The sequence below is a fragment of the Solanum stenotomum genome, chromosome 1 (assembly GCF_019186545.1).
Source record: "Solanum stenotomum isolate F172 chromosome 1, ASM1918654v1, whole genome shotgun sequence".
NCBI classification, from domain to species: Eukaryota; Viridiplantae; Streptophyta; class Magnoliopsida; order Solanales; family Solanaceae; genus Solanum; species Solanum stenotomum.
Window position 1 is genome coordinate 28704611 of NC_064282.1, and position 21986 is coordinate 28726596.

The following is a 21986-nucleotide window of genomic DNA, read 5'->3' on the forward strand; positions in this document are numbered from 1 at the left end:
AAAGATTAAAAATATTAGTATTAAAATTAAATAATAACTTGGTATATATATGTTATTTTTCTCTTATTAGTATGTGTGTGAAAATCATATAGTTCTACGATCATGAATTATTGATAGGATTTCTGACTGTTTAGATTGCTTATGTTTTCACTATCTTTTAAATCTTTACATGTGGTATCAGAGCCAGATTTTAAAACTAGTGGTTTTTCATTAATATTAATGTTTCTCCTAATTTTGTGAACCCTAATTATGTAAATTAAGGATTAAAACTATCTATTAGTAGTTTACTATGATTTGTTGCCTACACTATTTCGGTATGATTTGGTGGTTTAAAGAAACTCTGTGTTTACTTGAATAATTTTATATCTTCATAAAGTTTGACAGTAAAGTGTTTAGTATTAAGGAAAATAATTATTCATTTTTATGATATATTATATTTTTGAAATTATATATAGGTGATTTGTTAATCACCAAAGTGGTCGAATCTTTATGAAGAATTAATTCTAAAATAATGATTAAACTTATATTCAATTACTCATTAATTTTGATGTCTATACCCGATATAACTCTTATGGGTAAATTGAAGTTTTGGTTATAAGATATTTATGGATCACCCAAAGGTTGATTATTTATTTTTAGAGCCATTTAACATTAAGAAAATAATTTAGATGAGTCGTTAGTTTTATTTATTTATTCCAAGAGAATAAATATTATTAATTGACACATTAAAAATTATTGAAATACGTTGAACTCACATTTAAGCATCATTAGGTCTAAAGTTGTATTTTAATGTTTCTCCCAAAGGAGGACATCAATATACATTTAAAACTACAGAACCATTTCTGAATCTAATAGTATGTGTTAAACTCATAACTCAAAGTAATAACAAATGAGTATGTTCTATTTGCACCATTTGCTCTTCATCCGCACTCTGCCTTTGTTACGACCTTTGACGGTCTTAACTTCTCATACTGGTATGAATAGATCAAATTCCATCTTGGAGTTCCAGATCTTGATGTGATGACCAACTAAACATAACATGAAAATTGATGATCTGATCTAAAAACATAGTACAAGGTCATGGAATATCTGAAAATCATAACATATGTGGAAGATATCGTTAACCGACATAAACAATGTGAGCTACAACATGAAGTTCAGTGTTCTGCTCCCACAACGAAAATAAAGTGTCCTACAAGCCAAAGTAAGGACTATGAGTCTAAGCTAAAGTAGATCCACTAGCTAAAGTATGTAAAGCTAAGTTATACGGTGGCACATAGTTCTTGGACAAAGGGATTGCTTCTAAAGGTCTCATGCCTCTACTAACCAGCGGCCTTTCATCCCTAGGTTCACTCGGTTCTAAGTGAACTCTCAACGGAAACATGCATACTCTTAGAATTCGTAAGAATTTGGTAATTCTAAATCATTCATGAAAAATGTAATAATTTGAGTAGCTCATTAAAATCATGATAATATAACATAATCTGAGAGACTTTATCTAAAAGTATCTAAATCATGATAATCATAAAAACCGAATGATATTATATTTGAAAGCATCCTTAATTCATGAAAATCTGAGTTCAAAAAGCTTGCATGTGAAAATAGCATTATTGTGATCATAAAAATACTTGCATGTCATGGGTTCATAATAATACCATTGAGATCATTAAATTATAACAAATTCATGCATTATAAGTTCAATCATGAAGAAGAAACTGAAATTCAATAAGAACTAATAAGAAATCATGAAACCCTAGAATTTAATAGGATCATAATTAAGAAATTAAGGTTTCTTTGGGACTCAATGGGTGAAGAAGGACCCATTGATGAAGCTCCCACATACCATGATAGAAATCCTAGATAAAATCTTTCAATGGAGACTTGAGATCTTAAAGCCCTATATTGCTTGAGGGAGAAGACATGAGAGAGAGGGAATTGGAATTTGGGAGAATATATGACACTACAAAAGGAACCCCAATTACCAACAAAANTTGGTAATAGTTACTATTCAACTAAACATTCATATGTAATATTACCAACTAATAATTAATATGTTGGTAAATTTAACCAATAGATTAATGATCGGTTGGTATATTACCAACTATTTTAATGATGTTAGTAATTTACTAACTACAATCTTTATTCGTCGGCAAAGTTTTCAACTAATTAGATATTGGTTGGCAAGTTTACCAACAAATTACATTTCGTTACTATTTTACCAACACATTTATATTTGGTTGGTAAATTTAGCAACACAATCTTGCCGTTGGTAAATGTTTGGTTAGTAATTCATTGGTAATATGTTAATAAATTATATAAACAATTTTTTGTCATATTTACCAACCGATATATACTTCGTTGGTAATATTACCAACAAAAGTTGTGTGTTAGTAATATTTCAGTTGGTAATCCATTAATAGAATGTTGCTAAATTTGGCGCCATTTTTTCCCGCCGTATTTACCAACTAAAATACTTAGTTAGTAAGATTTTGGTTGGTAATCTGTTAGAATTTCGTTGTTAAGTTTTAAAATATAATTCAGTTAGAAATATGTTGGTAATTTGTTAGTGGAATACTAACCAACTTAAGNCACATACCATAATAGAAATCCTAGATAAAATCCTTCAATGGAGACTTGAGATCTTAAAGCCCTATATTGCTTGAGGGAGAAGACATGAGACAGAGGGAATTGGAATTTGGGAGAATATATGAGAGTGAATGGGGGTAGTAAGGGGTTTTAGGAATCGGTTATATTCTTCAAAATAAGCCTAAATGATGTAGTATAGGTATTAAAATAGTAGGAAAAGACCCAATTAGCCCAGAAATAAAAATTGTTTAATAGGCTTAACGGGACCATCTACGGACAGTGGCAGATCCAGGATTTGATGATCGTGGGTGCTCAAGCCAAAAAAAAAATTATTTCTAGAAGCTTACAAATATTTTTATAGTTTAGTTAGTAAATGAAGTACAAAAAATAAAAAAAAAATTGAAAAACAACCGTGAAAATGAATATAAAAAAAGAGTAAAAAAACTATGAAGTTGTCATTTACTTTTTTCAACAAAAAATATAGGTTGTTATTGGGACTCGATCCCTTGCTGGAGGGGTATCAGCGATCTATGAATGACACTCCAGAACCAAAGAACCCATGAGGTGTTTTGTTCAATGGGTGCTCACGAATTTATTATAATAATTTTCCAGTATTTTCTTTATACATATATAAAGTTTTCGTCGGGATCAACGGGTGCTCGAGCACCCGAACTTCAATACGTGAGTCTGCCCCTGTCTACGGACTGTAGTTCCTTTCACAGATTGTAGAGTCCGTCTGTAGTAATCAACTGAAAATCCTAAGTTTCAGAACTCTAAACCACGAACCCCTTTTACGACCCGTATTGTCCACTCGTTGAATCCATTTACTAAAAAATCACCAAGTCTCTAAAGGATGAACTACGAAATCATTTTACGACATGTAGTCCTTTGTATGACTCATACTACCTTCTCATAGAAGCTAATGTACTAAAATTTCCCAAATCTGAAGTCTGACTCTATGAGACCCAACTACGACTCGTGGCTCCTTTCGCGAGCCGTACTATTGGCTCGTACATGACATCATGAAGTTCTGAAGTTTCAGGGCTTGTTTCTATGAGCCTATCCACGACCCATATAAAAGACTACACTCCGTAATTCCTTCTGTAACAACCTGATTTCCATCGTTATAGAAAAGCCAACGGGGAAATATTTTATGCCGGAAAACTTTTTGGTAGTAACTTGAAAAATCCTACCCTAGTCCAGATTTGGACGAAATTGGAGTTAGTGAGGTCTAGGGAAATCTGGTAACAAACGAGAGGTTTAATATGGAATGTGATTACATGTGTGGATAGCTAAGACGTTAAGGAACCCGTGCGACTTTACGGAATCAAATTGGGGTGAGTAGAATTCCTGAAACTGATCTTAGCGTGAATGGGTATTTTCTGAACGTTCTGGTTTGAAAGTGTGTTGTGAAATGGGAGCTTGGAACTCAAATCTCAAGGTTCTGTCTCCGTGCAAGCCGCCAGAGCAAGGCCGTTGTGGCGGGTTGGGGGCGGCCATAGCGGCCAGTCGCGACTTAAGTCGGAAATAAACCCCAAAACGTTATTATTCTGCAACTTTCGATCTTGAGAGATAAGGAACGACCCAGGGATATTTCTTAAAGGTTTTCCACCTCTTCTATCACAAAAGGTAAGGTTTTTACTCCTCGAATCCATGTTTCGATCCGTAGAACTTAGTTTCTTGTATAATTATCAATGGGAGAGGGTTTTGATATGGGAATTATGGTGGAAGAAAGCCCTAATTTGGGTATGGGGATCAAGAGTTTGACCTAGGGTTGATATTATTGATTATGATCCGGTTAATTAGGTCTTGTTTATTGATCCTCACGTTATATTGATTGTTTGTAGACCAAGAACAAATGAAAAGAATCCGGAAAGGAAAAAATCAAGTTTCTTAGGGGATTCAAGCGTTGTTCAAGGTAGGTGATGGTTATGATTTCATGTTTTGCGTGGTGTATGTTAGTAATTGTTTCATTGTAATGCATGTATGTATGTGAATAAAGCCTATTGATCACACCTAATGTAATTGAGTATGAACGAATGATTGTGTGCCATGAATCTACACTTGATTATATGATTATAAGAATGTACATTGTGATTGTGGCTTGTTGAATGGATCAGGTGTCACTTTCCGACACAATAACTGAGATCGGATGTCATGTACCGACATATATATTGGATCGGGTGTCATATTTCGACACACTAACTTGGATCGGGTGCCACGTTCTGACGCACATATGGGATCGGGTGTCATGTTTCGACTTACTAACTTGGATCGGGTGTCACGTTTCGACTTACTAACTTAGATCGGGTGCCACGTTTCGATGCACATATGGGATCAGGTGTCACGTCCGACACACTAATTGATATCGAGTACTACATTACGGTACACTAACAGTTTGGGTATGGGTTCCATGAGAGGACCATTGAATTGGGTTCCATGAGAGGACCATTGACTTGTCATATATACTTGTTATTGAGAATGTGGAATTGAACATTGCTTCGGAAATGATAACTTATATATATATATATATATATATATAAATTATATATGCGTGTTTTACTTTGTTGTGACTGTTTATATATATTTCACTTGCTGGAATAGTCGTGTGATCCTACCATTACAATGTGGTTGTGTACTGATATTGCACTTGCTTGTTCTTTGTTGAGTACTGGGCATCTTCAGGCGGTTATTGACAGGCCTCATCTAGGAGATTCTTGATCAATCGAATTCAAGGGTGAGTCAGTTCTTCCAGGCTGCCATGAGTTCTCTTTTTTGCTCAGTCCATCTTATTCGAACCTACACAAGTACTTAGTTATTCTCTTGTTAGATGGGTTGCACCCATTTTCTTAGACTTATCGTTCGTAGATGTTTTGGTACAATGACTTTCAGGTTCTGGGAGTTGTTCTTCCACATTAGTTTGGCTAGTTTATTTAAACCTTTGGAGTTTATGGGAACTCTATATAATCTCTGCATTTAAACCTGCTTCCATATCTTTAAATGCGTAATAGCTTGGTTAAGGCTGCTTAGTTAGGTTGTAGCAATGGTTCTCCCACCGGAGGGTTAGTGTGGGTGTCAATCACGACGGTCTGGGTCGTGACACTTCCCAACTGATCAAGACACATCTACAACCTGTAAACCCATGTACGACCTGTAAACTTGCTTGTATTCCTTGAGATACTTAGCTAGATTTCTGAAGCCTCAACCACGGATGGTTTCCACGAGCTGTAATACATTCTACGGTCTGTAGCATGAGTTCATGAAGACAAAAAGTTGCAAACTTCAACTGGTTTTTTGCACATCCGTATTTTTTTGAGTTATGCACTTCGAAGGTGTTACACTTGGCGTGACCGAGGTTTCTTTGATCGTGGCGATGTTGGCCACTATGTCATAGATTGCCCCAAGTGTAGGGTTATAGCACCTCCGAGTAGAGGCGGTGCTCAGTGTCGTAGGGGTGGTCCCCCAAGTGCTTGAGAAGGTACTCAAGCAGGTAGAGCAGGTGGAAGAGTTGGACCCAGTCCAGGGAGGATGTGGGCATTTTTATGTGGTTCCTGCTAGGTCAGAGTGTAAGGCTTTAGATTAAGTGATTGCAAGTACGATCTCAGTTTGCTGTTGATCGACCTTTGCTTTATTTGATTCAGGATCTACTTATTCGTATGTATATGTTTATTTCTCTCCTCGATTAGAGTTGCATTTTGAGCCCTTGTAAATGTTGTTGCATGTATCGCCTCTCCTAGTTGATTCTTTAGTAGTGGATCTGGTTTGTAGAGTCTGTGTTGCGACAGTTCAGGAGTGCAACATGCAAACTGACTTATTTTGCTTGATATGCTTGATTTTGATGTTATTCTGGGCATAAATCGGTTATCCTCCTTATGTGTTATCCTAGATTGCTTTGCCAAGACTGTTATCTTAGTCATGGCTAGTATTTCCCCCAGTTGTGTGGTAGGGTTCTGGTAGCTGCACATCAACAGAGATTATTTTTATGTTCGGGCTCAGAGGATAGTATCTAGCGGGGTGTTCGGCCTATTTGGCTTTTATTGGTGATTTTAGCAGGGGGGGCCTATAGCTTATTTTGTTCATATGGTGCGAGAGTTTGTCTATTTCTTTCCTACTGACCTAGTTGGCCTTCACCCTGAGCATGATATTGATTTATCTATTNTTTGAGCCCTTGTAAATGTTGTTGCATGTATCGCCTCTCCTAGTTGATTCTTTAGTAGTGGATCTGGTTTGTAGAGTCTGTGTTGCGACAGTTCAGGAGTGCAACATGCAAACTGACTTATTTTGCTTGATATGCTTGATTTTGATGTTATTTTGGGCATAAATCGGTTATCCTCCTTATGTGTTATCCTAGATTGCTTTGCCAAGACTGTTATCTTAGTCATGGCTAGTATTTCCCCCGGTTGTGTGGTAGGGTTCTGGTAGCCGCACATCAACAGAGATTATTTTTATGTTCGGGCTCAGAGGATAGTATCTAGCGGGTGTTCGGCCTATTTGGCTTTTATTGGTGATTTTAGCAGGGGGGGCCTATAGCTTATTTGTTCATATGGTGCGAGAGTTTGTCTATTTCTTTCCTACTGACCTACTTGGCATTCACCCTGAGCATGATATTGATTTATCTATTAACCTTGACTCGAGCACTCATTCTATTTCTATTCCACCCTACTGTATAAAACTTGCTTATCTTAAATAGCTCAAAATTCAACTTCAAGATCTTTTGAGCAAAGGCTTTCTTAGAACGATTGTCTCACCTTAGGGTGATCCCATACTGTTTATGAAGAAGAAGGATGGGTCTATGCGTATGTGAATCAATTACAGTCAGCTCAACAGGGTGACAGTGAATAATAAGTACCATATGCCTCGTATCAATGACTTGTTTGAGCAGCTTCAGGGTGTTATGGTGTTTTCTAATATTGAGTTGAAGTCTGGTTATCATCAACAAAGAATTAGGGTGAAGGACATCTCCACCTTTAGGTGTTTTTTTACTGTGGAAAAAGTTCTCTCTGTATTACTAAGTCACCACATAAGTAATCATAACTCATAAGACTACATTCAAATACTACTTGGCACTAATACTTCATCAAAAAATTGGGCCAGTGCGCACACGGCTAACATCATCTAGTAAATGAAACAAAGATCAATAGAAAGAGTCGTGAAGGATGTCGGAGTGAAGATAGAATCAGTTATCTGTCATGCACAGCAATGGCTCTTTCTTTTCCTGTAGCAAGATATAATACATTATTCTGAGTTATCATTCCATCATTTATTGCAACTAAAATGCCTCGGCATCTAGTACTATACAAGATTCAAGGTAGCCAATTGTAGGTTAATTTTTAACTCGTACAATTGCACCACCTTAAGTTGATCAAGCCCTGTTCTAGTGGCAGCAGTGGTCTGTAACATTTTCCAGCCAGCAACAGAAAGAAGAGAATTAGACAGTGATAAGCTGAAACATAGAATGTTAGAAATTTTGGTACTGCAATACAAAAGGCAATGCTGCTGCTCTGAGATCATCTACTCATCTAATGTTCAGAAACTCAACTGATATATACAGAGTCAACAAACTAAATATCAAGTATGAGGTCTGCTCAAAAGGAGACTTCTCTCCGGACATTGCAGCAGTACTGATTTTCTGTACTTCACCAGATACAAATCACAAATGCAAGTCTTCTTGTTCGAAAACTCTCCTATCATGATGATATTTCTTCAGATTTGAAATCGTAACAACTTTATAACATCATAATGAAGTGGTAACACCCTTGGCATTAAAATACATACAGATTCAGGCCTCTGCACAAACACAACATTCCGTTCAATAGAAGCACCAGAACATATTCACGGAAGCAGATTTATTCTTGTGCAAACATCAAATAGTTCAAGTCCCTCTACATACTAGTTATTAGAATGTGAAAAAAATGGAGGCTCTGAAACGTAAAAATAAAGAGCAACAGTTGGTATTGGTGTTGGAGAGAATGGACTTGGAAGCACGAGCTTGGGATTACAGCATCAACTTGTTTGCTCATATGAAACAAAGCAAGAAAACGCCAATATGAACCTGCAGTAGTTGCTGAATTCCTTCTAGATGCAAGGTCTACTATATAACCAATAATGTTTGTCTTACTTCACATTAATGAAATACATCTAACATTAAGTTTTCTTTACTGTTACAAGTTACAACTGATAAAAGAAGGATGATAGTGATATTTTGAGTAGGCTTTGATGGGTGGCATGTGAAGTCAAGTGATCTCATTTAAGTAGCATGTGAAGACAAGGTAAGAGAATCTAGCTAGCAGTTTTACCTTCAGATTGCTTCAAGACAAGCACCACAGATCAACTACAGATTGATATTATAGGACTAATGCCAGTTGCTAGGGCATTTATGAGGGGCCTTCCTTCCAAAGACGAGTGAAAAGAACCTAATATAGTACTAAGCAAGTGCTAGTTTCACCTCTGTTTTTGATGCTTTTAGTTATAGTTCCGGTCAGTCCTGAGGTTTTCAAAGCTAGGTACTTCCTTTCGGCTCATGAGTTGTAATATATATTGTACTTTTTCAGGATGAGTGTATCCATCTTGGATGTGTTTGTAAGTGACATCATTAATGCGATCAAGATTAAGAATACAAGTGAGAATATCTGAAGACATTGAAGTTGATCATAAAATTCCTTCATTTACATCCTTCCACGCTATCTCATCCATTTCTTGTAATATTTCCACTGCCTCTTCTGTTCAAATGCCATAATCTCTCATATGANGATTTTTGAACTTAGCCAAATTTTCCAGATTCTGGACTGCCAATTTCCAGATTTTAAATTTTTCCAAAAAATGACTATTTCCAAATTTCAAGCTTCTTCATATTCATTTTTAAATTGTCGGATGTTACAATCCATCTTGGTTGTGTTTGCGATCAAGATTAAGAATACAAGTGAGAATATCTGTAGACATTGGAGTTGATCATAAAATTCCTTCATTTACATCCTTCCACACTATCTCATCCATTTCTTGAAATATTTCCATTGCCTCTTCTGTTCAAATGCCATAATCTCTCATATAACACTCAATTCCAGTCGCGATCTGACCTCTACCGTTCTCAACCTGGATCGGGAATCAAAATGTACTGGTATAAGTATGAAATCATTTTTATCGCTTCATGGTTGTAACTTAGGTAAAATAAAAAAATCTAAGTTTATTTGATGCAATTGAACGAGTATGAAATCACTCCATTCATACTCTCTCTTTTGCATAGTGAAAAACATCAGATATGCCTTTGATAACTCTGTTTCATAATAGTTGTAGAGATCTAAAAGTGCTTTGTAATGAGTGAGCTGATAAATTTGGCTAATATGCCACCTAATAAATGAAAAAGAAATGAATTTGATATCCAATAAAAAAAGATTTTGCAAAAAGTTGTTATTTGTGTATTATATTGATCATCTTTAAATACATAAGGAGGAACAAAGATTGCTACAATACAAAGGAAACTGAATAAAAAGAATCAGAAGATCACAAAAATAAGAGATATTAACGACATATGTGATAAGGTGAATTTACCACTTATTTATATGTCTTCTAACCATTAAATGAGGCTACTTCTATAGTGATTTGTGATTATTCTAGGTGGGAAGCTGCAAAATATGTTGTGTAAGGAAAGGAGTTCAAAAGGAGCAAGAGGAGGAATTGTTGTGCTGAGACCACTGTCAGGCCTCTCGCACCTGCAGGGAAAGAAACGCAACAGCAAAGAGTTCACTGTTCCACTAGAATCTCGCAACAGCGAAGGGACACCACTTCAGCAAAACTGAGGAAAAAATAACAGGACCGCTCCTACGAGATGATATTTGTGCTTTGTATTGAATATTTGTAGGTGTAGTTGCTAATTTCAGATTTGGATACTGTGTTAGATATAAACAACATTTGGGTTTTTGATTTATGTCTTGTGTTTTTTTATTTAGTTGAATACTATCTGATTATGAATCGAGTCCTTGATTATCTGATTAATCTCATGCTTTAATTGATTTCTTGTACTCAAAAAAGGCTGGGGTAATTAATCCTAAAACAGAATCTCCCCTAAACAGTGGTTACTCAAGGAACATCAAAGGTGGATAGCCTAAGGATCTGGGTGTCCAGATCAATCTTGTTCATGTTTTGCTTCTTGCTGAGAATATTCTAAAGTGGTTTATACATGTTAATTGTGTTAGGATTTGAATTTTCTATTACGATATTCTTTAACTCGTCATAAGTTACAAAAGTATATTTTATGAGTTTGCAAATGCTCTAAAACACACGGAAANACCTGCAGGGAAAGAAACGCAACAGCAAAGAGTTCACTGTTCCACTAGAATCTCGCAACAGCGAAGGGACACCACTTCAGCAAAACTGAGGAAAAAATAACAGGACCGCTCCTACGAGATGATATTTGTGCTTTGTATTGAATATTTGTAGGTGTAGTTGCTAATTTCAGATTTGGATACTGTGTTAGATATAAACAACATTTGGGTTTTTGATTTATGTCTTGTGTTTTTTTATTTAGTTGAATACTATCTGATTATGAATCGAGTCCTTGATTATCTAATTAATCTCATGCTTTAATTGATTTCTTGTTCTCAAAAAAGGCTGGGGTAATTAATCCTAAAACAGAATCTCCCCTAAACAGTGATTACTCAAGGAACATCAAAGGTGGATAGCCTAAGGATCTGGGTGTCCAGATCAATCTTGTTCATGTTTTGCTTCTTGCTGAGAATATTCTAAAGTGGTTTATACGTGTTAATTGTGTTAGGATTTGAATTTTCTATTACGATATTCTTTAACTCGTCATAAGTTACAAAAGTATATTTTATGAGTTTGCAAATGCTCTAAAACACACGGAAATGACTTAAAATTTTAAATTGAAGTGTTTAAACTTTTTTTTTAATAACCGGGAAATTCGTTTGTGACCCGCCGCCCTTTGGACCAATCATAGTCTTCTAAGCTCGGTGGATAATGGGCCCACCCCTCTACCCTTCTCCACTTAAAAACCGGGCTTCGCTTTGCATGGTGTGGGGTTTGAACCTGCGACCTAAACCACAAATCCTCCACCTTTTGCCACGAGCTAGACCTTGGGGGGATGTTTAAACTTTTTTATACATTAATATGAGTAAGAAAATAAATATTTCCGTATTGTTAAAGCTAACAGTGGAAGGTTGTTTATTAAGCATGTCTACATTAGGAAATATACATAGTTGAATAAGAGCAAATTTAGAAAATATACAAATACAATCAAAAAAAAAAAAAATTATCCCAAAAACTATCATCAATTTACATATTAACTTTGCTAAAACATATATCACAATAAATTTTTTCCAATGATTCAGTAAAATAAATTATACTAAAAAATATGTCATCTGCAATTACATTAGTTACAGATTTTGACAAAGCTACAATGAACAAAAAAAGAATTTTAACTAATATTATGATTTGGGTCAAATCCTACCAAATAAGGGATCATCATAAATATTTTTACTTTTTGGTTATTGAGTTCATTTTTCATCAAATAATATAATAATTCTATCTGTATAAATACATCTTTAAAACAAAGACTCAACATCACATTTTTTTACATTCTCAAATCAAAAGTTTAGCCATGAGAAGACCTAATGGCCGCAAAAAAATTGAAATTGCGAGGATACAAAATCAAACCAACTTACAAGTGACATTCTCAAAAAGACGTGCTGGCCTATTTAAAAAGGCAAGTGAGCTCTCTACTTTGTGCGGTGCTAATGTTGCTATTGTAGCTTTTTCTCCCAGCAACAAAGTATACGCATGTGGACACCCTTCCGTCGAGTCAATTGTGGATAAATTTGTCGGAGAGAATCCTCCACCCGACACTGATGATCCTAACCCCATCATTGTAGCTCATCAAAATGCCAATATTGATGAGATCAATGAAAAGCTGAACAAGTTGGAGAGATCACTCGAAAGAGAAAGAAAACATGGACAAGCACTTCAAGCATTGAGGACAGAACCTTCAAATGAAAAACTTAGCTTTTATGACCTTAAGATCTTGTGCGAGTCCTTGGAGGCTGCGGATAAAAAAGTTGAAAAACTAGCAAGCCAACTTATGGAGTGTGGTATTGAATTTCCATATCAAACCATTGGAAGTGCGCTCGCTCCTTTAAGAGCTAGGGAAAGCATTTCGTCCGATTCCGACGAAGGGTCATCTAGATCCGGTGAATAGATTTTTCTTGCTTTATTTAAAGTTCAATAACTTAATTTGGTATTTATAGAGTTAAGTATGTCATATCGATGATTAAGTTTTTATCTTAATTTTTATCTTTCAATATGTTCATCATGGAATGGAATAAGCTTTTATTTTGGTACTTTATTCATTTGAATTACTTTGTCTTACTTTTTTTTGGTCCATTTAAAAAAGAAAGTCTTTTTACAACACTTAGTTTATAATTTTCCCATATCATGTTTAAAACCATAAGAACCGCTAACCAACAGATTTTCCACTTCTTGTTTATGGTTACCTTCCTAAGTAATAACTACTACCTAATATCGATCTAAAGAGTTTTTGTTGTCATAGATCTTGATATTATACATTAAAGGAGATACACTACATAATTTGTCCCCTGTATTTCAGAGAATCTACCCAGCAGTTTTAAAATGTTACATGTATGCAATACTAAGATTAAAAATTTTCACATCCAAATACTCTATCCACTCAACAAAGTACCCAGATCCAAACATTGTTTTCGTTGTAAGATACTGATTTCTATCAATCCCATTCAATTGAAGGAATTCAAAAACTGTGAATTCTCAATTCTCTATGACGTCAGAATGATAGTGAACCAAGACATGAAGTGTAATGCAAAAGCACGCCTTGTTTCTGGAAACTTCATGCAGTGCAAGATGAACAAGGAACAGCTTGAACTAAGAGGAAGCAGATTAATTCCTGTGCAAGCACGAATCTGGTAGTATGTGGCATTACAATAAACTGATGTAAATCCATGAAATGCTGTTGTTTACACTTTAGGCTACTGGTTCATAGCCTATATTTTCTAACATGATAGCAACTTGAGAAAAAGAAAACCAGCAATACAGTACTGTTGAAATTGCAAGCATAGATATCCTTGAAAGTACTGTTGAAATTGCAAACATAGATATCCTAGATAAAAGAAAATACAGAGGCTTTTGAATAATCTGAAGGAGATGGACGATAAAGGTGGATGATACAGAGGAACATGTTCCTGTAATACCTGTATACTACATCATCTTGTGCATCACACAATACATGAACCCTCAGTTTCGTTGCCAAAGTAAGGAGAGACAAGGCTGTCAACAAAAGTTCGAGCTTCATACGTAACAGGATTTACATCAATCAACAGATCCTTACGCCGATTCTCTTTCAGATTGTAGACAACCCATTCTTCGTCGACTTCCAATAAAACATCATCCTCATCAGTAATGGAACACAATAGCGTACTAAGAGATTCATCCAAACTCGGTTCTATAATCTCAAATTTGGTCCAAGACTCCTTAACCCCATACTCTTTCATGATCCAAAATGTAACTGTGTTTATGTCTCGGGGTAAACTGGTAGATATACAAAGACACCCTTTAAGAGTTGCAAGATTACACATAAAGCAATTATCCTGAAGATCAATAGGTCCTGGTACCTCCAAGAATTTATCAACACTTAAATCAAAAGCAGCAATTGCAGTTGAATGTTCAACAGTTCTACAAGCCAACCAATGCAAAGCCCCATTAACCAAAACCCCAGAAGCACGGTCAGTAAGTGAATGATCATAAGGAGAAACCCCAAGTGTCTCCCAATGACCCTTTCTCACAGAGTACAAATCCACATAAGTATTAGACATAAATTCATTATTCGTATCACGATAGGAAAGAGAAACCACCTTATAATCATCACTAACAATATCATACCCTAAACCATACATGTAACAGCTAGTTTTCGGAGGAAGAGCCCAATCAAAAACAGGAAATTTATGGTATTCTAAGGTAGTTGGGTTGATCAAAAATTGAACATTATCCCTATCAATCACTAAGACCAACCCATTACAAGACCCAGCTACAGAAATCCAGTTATGTGTGAGGTGCTGAAAATTAACCTTTGTTGAAATGCTATCGATGGATTCATTTTCGAGGATGTCGTGGATAAGCGTGATAGTATGAAGTTCGCTACGCCAAGTGACGATAATGAGTTTCTCTTCTTGTGTATGGGCGTGGAGGTTGAAGTGAAGTTTGATGAATTGTGGGTCTGAGAGAAAATTGCGCCAGTGCTTTGATAGGCACCTACACCGCCCAATGGACTTTACAGGGAGGCGGTAGAATATTTCACTTATGAGTTCTTCGGGTAGGTATTTACTTTTGCTCATCGCCATTGTTGGAATTTGGAGGATTTTGGAGGATTTTGTAGGGTATTTGCTCCACCTCTGATTTCAAAGAAAATGGAGAACGTGAAAGGGTCAGTTTTCCCCAGTAATTTTGCACACTAGTGAAATTACGTGCGCTTGCACATTTTTCACTTTTTTGACGCTGAAAAGTTTTTTTACTCTGTTTGGTAATGAAACAAAATTTAAAAATAATTTTTATTTTTATTTCATGGACACAATCAAATATTATTTTTCATTTTTAAAAAGAAAAAACTTTCCAGGGTCAAAACTATTAACACGTTGCCTTTTTCACAATAAATTAGGTTCTACAACAAGGCAATTCACAAAGCACAACTATTAACACGTTGCCTTTTTCATTAATCAATTTTTCATTCATTAAGATTAATCAAGTAGAACAATTGAACTATTTACTTCATTCTCATTACTCCCCTACACACATAATAAAGGGAAATACAAGATTCTACAAGTTTTACATGGTTTTAAAAAGTTTACTTGTGTAACACCTCGAACTTTGAAAAAGCAAAATAGTTGTGCAAATCACCCATCAATTTTAGTTATGGGTCAACTACGATCATTTATTTTAGCACATGAAGATATAGGTGGCTCATGACCTATCAAATTGAAGGTCTTGAGTCATTTTTCCAACACCGCCAAGTTTGCTAAATTTTGAGCTCCGAGTAAAAGGTTATGGTTGTTTGAGTAAGCCTCACCATTTAAGGCATTCCACTCGTTTTAGGAAAGGGTATTTTGGTCTTTTCCTTTTCCCACTAGGCATAGCACATTTTTCCTGACTCAATTAAGGGATCTAATCAGATTCTAAATCACCTATTCACGTTCCTAGACATTCAGGGATTTAGAGCGAGGTTTCAAGAGGAGAAAAGGGCTAAGTTCAAGTGTTCTTCAAGATTTGTGGTTTCGGCAAGAATATCGTTCTTTCCAGGTATGTAAGGCTTCTCATAGTGTTGGACTTGTTCGCACGCCATACATCTAATTCATCCATGAATATGTCCATGAAATTGTTATATTAAGAGATTTTTTAGTAGTTCTTGATTTTAGTTTCATTCTTTAACCATGGAGGCTTTGAGTTTCTTGTGTTGAGGATCTTGAGTATGAGTTGTGATTTCTTAAAAGGGATTGTATGAAATTTTTCATGTAATCATGTTGGTTTGAGAATTAAGAAGAGTTTAGGAGAAATCTCCCAATTCTAAATGAGTTTGAAGCCTAATTTAACAAAAAAAATCGTCGGGTTCGCTGGGGAGGGGTTGGGGAGCCGCGCCAACAGTGCGCTCGAAACAAGCCCAGTACTTTGGGGCCTAAGGCGGCACGCCAGCAGTGCGCCCGGATCCAATCCAATACTTTTCTGGCGCCCTACGTCTGCAATACGCCCGAAATTCACTGGGCCAGTTCTTCCTTGTTTCGTCAGGGGTGGTTCCTTTAAGTTGTATCTACGTTTCACCTCTCTATATTAACTACTAAAGACTCCTTTTACCTTTGAGAATTCCTTCATGTTCTAATTACATGTCCTAATTTACAAATTAAAATCTAAAGTGAGTTTAAGAGGAAAGTTCAAGAAGTTCTTTTTGAGTGTTTTGAGAATCTTTTGTAACCAAGTATAATTTGAACTAAGTTTTTTTGAGAAAGTAAAAATGAGTAATGAGGAGAGTTGTATTCATAATCGAGAAATAATATAAGGAAACTAAGTACTTCCAAATGTAACACTTTAACATTGAGAAAGAGGAACTTTGATTTCTAAAGAAAGAGTTTATGAGTTCGACATATTTCACTGTCTCTTTAAAAGAGTTATTTTGAGTAATTACCTCCAATTGAGAAAGAGTTATGGTTTATACATTTGAGCATGAGTTATATATTATTGAAAGTAGTATTGAGCACCGATATGGGGATGAGTTCAGACAACTCACATTCCTCATAAATCATGTATCCAACATGGGTAAAAGATCGTATTTTTTAGACGACTCCTTTTTGCTTTTAAGCATAGCTATATGGTAGTTCTAACAGTGTGGGCGAGATGTTGTATCATCAACCACTAAGGCATGACCAAGGCCACTCCTACTAGTCGTCTAAGGTTTCACGATTCGTGAAGTAGCTCGTGTGGAGGAGCCAATTTGGGGCAGCCTTAAGGAGGCTACTGCCTCACCTCCACGAGTGGCACCACGACTCGTGGTGACCACCACTGGTCGTAAAGGACCTCGTGGTCATGGGGCAGTGCCTTGGCAAGGCTTGGGCATTTTTGGCCCTTGCCCCTTTGCCCTTGTCCCTAACCCTTCTTCCTTGACGTTAACCCTCACGTTTAGCTCTAATTATGCCTACTAGTTTCCAAGGTGTTACGATAAGAGTAAAGAGTAACTTATTGTATTTGTATACACATCTTTGAGTCAATATCTTTTATTTATGAAGTTTTAAATGTGTCATCTTTTGTTATTGCTTTGTATTGTGTTGAATTGAGGTGGGTATTTCTTCTAGCCTTGTCAGTTCAATTATCTATTGCATTCGGTTCTCTTTACATGCTTGTACATTCTATGTACTGAGATCATTCGACTTGTATCTTTTCATGATGCAGATACAGGTGCTCAAGGTCATCAATAGGCGCTTCGTTGATACCACTTGAAATCCAGCTAGCTTTGGTGAGTCTCCTTGCTTTCCGGAGGGCTTCACACGTATTTCTTGCTTTGTTAAGTTGTCATAGGTTTTTTCCCGACATCTATCTTAGTGTTAGAGGCTTCATAGGTAGTAGAGGTTGAAGAGCCTATGATTATTTCCCCTTCTTGTTGAGACAGTTGATAGTAACTTAATAAGTATTTTCAGATGTTCCTTTGAGTTGAGTTTTTGTTTTAGACTTTAAAGTTTAATTATGCATTTGAAATTTCCATTTGCTTGAATAAGTCTTCTGCTAAGTAGTTAGCCAGGCCAAGGGTTCGTTTGGGGATCATCGATGGTTCTCGAGTGCCGGCCACGTCTAGGGTGTAGACTTGGCGTGACAAGTTGCTTCAATTCAATCAAAAGTCAATCCAAGACTTTGAGCATTTCCTTTTCGAACAACGTCCAAAGCCACACAATTTAATCCTACCAAGTAATCACAATAAGATTTCGAAAATAACAATACTCATACTAACGAGATTGTCGAAAGTCCAATCCGAGCATCTGAACCCCGAATGTTGACCAAACTCAACCCAAAAGCTAAAATTCACAAACTTTCAACTTAGGACCTCAAATCTTCTAGACCAATTTCCACATTTCGGAACTGATGGAATCGACACAATTCTATTTCCGAGACTCGAAACTTCAAAAGACACCAAAAATCTTTTTAACAACTTTAGCCTTTCAACTTCCAAAAATTTCATAATTCACAACTTATAAATCAAAACTCGAAACCAAATTCAAAATTCAATCATAAATAACCCGGGGTCGATATCGGGAGGGGTATCACGGTAATTTTATGAAGAATTCCAAAAATGACATTGTTGTCATTACAAGTCATCAACAGAGGCGAACCCACATGTATAGGTAGGGTGCACGTGTATCTGCTCACTTCAGAAAAAACATGTGTATATATGTATACATCTTTTGAGAAACTAGAATACAACTAACTGTGCACCTATAGAGAGCTTAGAAGTGCACCTTGGGACATTGGTTTAAGCCAATATACCCAGCCGCACGACCACTACGAGACCAGGGGCCAGTCCCGGCTAAAACTCCATTTCACTGTTCTATTATAATTTTTGAATTTAAAGGGCTTATTTTAATTGTAACATCAAAATTGCTAGATAGGAGATTCATACTCGTGACAATCCAGTATAATAAACCCACTTAACCATTGAGCTATCTCACTCAATTGTTTTTCAATTTTTTTAATAAAGTTAAAGTCTACATATTATCTTAAAGACTTTAAAATTCATATTATAGCAAAGTAAAGTTTAAGTATTAGCTTAGAGCTTATGCATGATCAATGTATTGTATGTCATTTTTTTTGTATTATTCAAGTCATTAGTGGTCAATTGAATTCGACATTTTCCTTAATCGTTATTGAAAGTTTTTTCAACGCCTAAATTATAATAATATTGATATATTAGCGCGCAATCTTTAAATTCTAGATCTGTTTCTAATAATATGTATAGATAATTAGTTCCACGAAATACACTAGAAGCAACAGCTATTGCTGCCTATTTCTCTACTAGACTAAGAAATTTGTGGGATGAGTATGATGTGCAGTGTGCTACTTCCTAGCAATTGATGAGTACCATTTTTACTCTTTCCTTTTTTTAACACAGTACGAATAAATAATTAAAGTCGACCGTCTATTTTTTAAAGGCAAATTGTATTTTTATTATCAAATTTCACTTGATTATTCAACATTCTGTTAAACTTTAACCAACGATTCTACTTGGCCAATTCACAATTTTACTAACTCTTAAGAAATTTAATAATCTAATTTTTTTCATAATGTTCATTTATGTTGTTTACAAAAGAGCAGAGTTTTTACTTACAAATTGAAAAAAAGAAATCATAAACTAAACCAAATACTTGAAGAATTTAAAGAGAGCTTACTGCTTCTATACTAAACCGAAATTTTCAGCGTAACACAAATAAATATTTTTAACATTAACCAATTTAAATTAACTAACAAATCATAAATAATTTCAACAAAAATATACTTGGATTCTTGCACTAGAATTGCTTACTTTAATTAGTCACACGAATGAAATAACTTGTAGTAAAACTAACTTGTGCTTATTTTTATTAATATTATTATTATTGTTACTACAATATCTTCAACTAGAGTACAAGACCATAACACAAATACTTGTAATATTGGTACAAAGGCAATAGATGATGTTTCTCATTTTCGATTTAATTTGGATTTCTTAAGTTATGCCCCAAATTTAGCCTTGTAATCACTCCAAAGTTGATCAACCGTCTTCCCTAGTAAGTCAACAAAGAACTGATCACTATAGCCATTTCTCATTTTCTTGTTAAGTTCTGCCACGAACCCATTTCTCAAACTGTTGCAGTAATCAAGAAATTGAGCGGTTACATCGTAGCCTTGGTCCCAACGATTGCCCTGGCCAGGTTTCACCCAGTGGCTTGGCCCAAGACCAGCTTTGAGCCTCACATAATCAGCAATTCCTTCAATTAATCCTCCGGGAGCCCCACCGTTCCCATTCCACTGCCATACGTGAGTGGCTTCGTGGTATAATACTCCAGTGATCTCTCTCCTAACATCTCCAGAGTAACCTTGGATGTACCTGCAAATGCATATTTAACATTTGAGTATAACAAGTACTATTACTTAATTATATATATACATATATACCTCATATGTCACAATATATATGACTCACAATCTCAAAAAGAATGATACATTTTTATATATATGTTATTGTTTGTTTGTTTGTTTTTTGGGAGGGGGGAGGGGGGAGGGGTATGTATTTGGAGTTTAAGACGTGCATTCACTGGTTATTTATTAAATCAATTTATGCGTACCTTGCACTAACATGAATCTCATTGTTGCTAGCGTAAGCTACTCCGTCCATGTCATCGACAAACATGCTTACTTTTGGAACATTTTTGCGGTCAGCCGGAGAATTCTGTTGGAAGATGTTCCATATGAAGGAAGTGGCAGCTACGAGTGTTTGCTGACTATATTGAGCTCCGATATCTCGGTCGAATCGGGCACCACCAGGGGTGTTTGCAGCCGTATTGGTGACAGAGTAATCTACCGCATCGATTTTTTGGGTGAATATTGCCAAGATAAATAAAGAAGAAATGAAGAAAATGTTATTAGCCATTGCTTGTTTGCTATGCTAGTGATATGGTATTATCTTATAAAAAGATGAGCATTTATATAGTATTTTAGAAGTTGGACCAAGTCAGTTGGAAAATTTAAAAGGATGATAATATAAAAGCCGCCAGAGTGGGAAAATGAAAATTTCCAATTACTTTATGAGTACGTCAAGTAATTAGTGTTTCTTGTAGTATGTAGCTAATACTCCTAATATATCCTCCACGACCCCCATCATTTCCATTCCCATTGCCAATTTTTTGCATATCAAGATTAAAAAAGTATTGAATCTGTCCGATAATAGCTATTCACTATACTATTTTGAAATGTTCAATAATACTTGTTCACTTTTTGAAATTAATGGAAAATTTTACACTTAATTTCTAATTTACCCTTATCATTAATTATAGTTATTTCTCTAGACATTATATTTATTACTCCCTCTGTCCCTAATTACTTGTCCACTTTTGAATTGACACACTTATTAAGAAATCAATTAATGACATAGTGAGTTTACCATTTTATCCCTATTAATTATGAAGTGAATGAAAAACTCTACATTTTTAAAAGTAATTAGTCATTTAATTGAGGGTATAATAGGTAAAAAAATTGTCCTTTCTTAATTTATCAAAATGGACAAGTAATTAGATACAACTATAAAAGGAAAAATGGACAAGTAATTAGGGACAGAGGGAATATATGCAAATGGTGATATAGTAAAACTATCCTTCTATTTATAGTTTCTTAAAAAATGTGCAAAATCAATGTTGGACAAATATTGTTGAACAGATGAAGCAATAAAAATTACTCTCATCCCAAGACTAAATATAAAGTTATGTTATTTTTTAAAAAAAACCAATTAAAAAGAGTATATTGCATAAATTGGGATAAGTATAGTATTGTTTTGTTCTTAATATAAACTACTCATATTTTTCAAATTATTTCTCAAATCTATTGTGATTATATATCAATAAATATAAATATTATTAAAAAAATATATGTATACACTTCATTTATTATTTTTAAGTGACCACAAAGTTCATAATGAGCTAGTAAAAATAAACGAAAAGAGTAATAAGCTAGAGAGATTGATGCAACACTGCGGTATAACATTTATATAAATTAGTAGTAATACTTTTTTGTGGAACACAAATATATGTGCAAACAAATCACTAAATTACAACAAATAGTAAGTCCGAATTCGTAATTTGAAAAAT

The 21986-nt window shown here is 35.2% G+C and overlaps 3 protein-coding genes across 4 annotated transcripts in view; 1 reads left to right on the forward strand and 2 right to left on the reverse strand.

The window, feature by feature from the left end:
- The window catches only part of LOC125853262 (F-box/kelch-repeat protein At3g06240-like), a 36142-nt gene extending 21083 nt beyond the window's left edge, over nt 1-15059 (reverse strand). For both annotated transcript variants that reach the window (XM_049532932.1, XM_049532931.1), the window contains exon 1: nt 13815-15059. In XM_049532932.1, the coding sequence (XP_049388889.1) occupies nt 13839-14960 (1122 nt within the window). In that variant the 5' untranslated portion in view covers nt 14961-15059 and the 3' untranslated portion in view covers nt 13815-13838. The remainder of the gene's footprint in view (nt 1-13814) is intronic.
- On the forward strand, nt 12197-12790 carry LOC125871000 (agamous-like MADS-box protein AGL62). Its single transcript, XM_049551604.1, has one exon. It carries the CDS (start codon nt 12197-12199, stop codon nt 12788-12790), a length of 594 nt encoding a protein of 197 aa, XP_049407561.1.
- Nucleotides 15060-19692: 4633 nt separating the features above from the next.
- LOC125853263 (uncharacterized) lies at nt 19693-20812 on the reverse strand. The gene is made up of 2 exons (XM_049532933.1): nt 20472-20812; nt 19693-20233 (listed from the first exon to the last, which is right to left on the reverse strand). Exons 1-2 carry the CDS (start codon nt 20774-20776, stop codon nt 19858-19860), a joined length of 681 nt encoding a protein of 226 aa, XP_049388890.1. The 5' UTR covers nt 20777-20812; the 3' UTR covers nt 19693-19857.
- Nucleotides 20813-21986: the final 1174 nt, after the last annotated feature.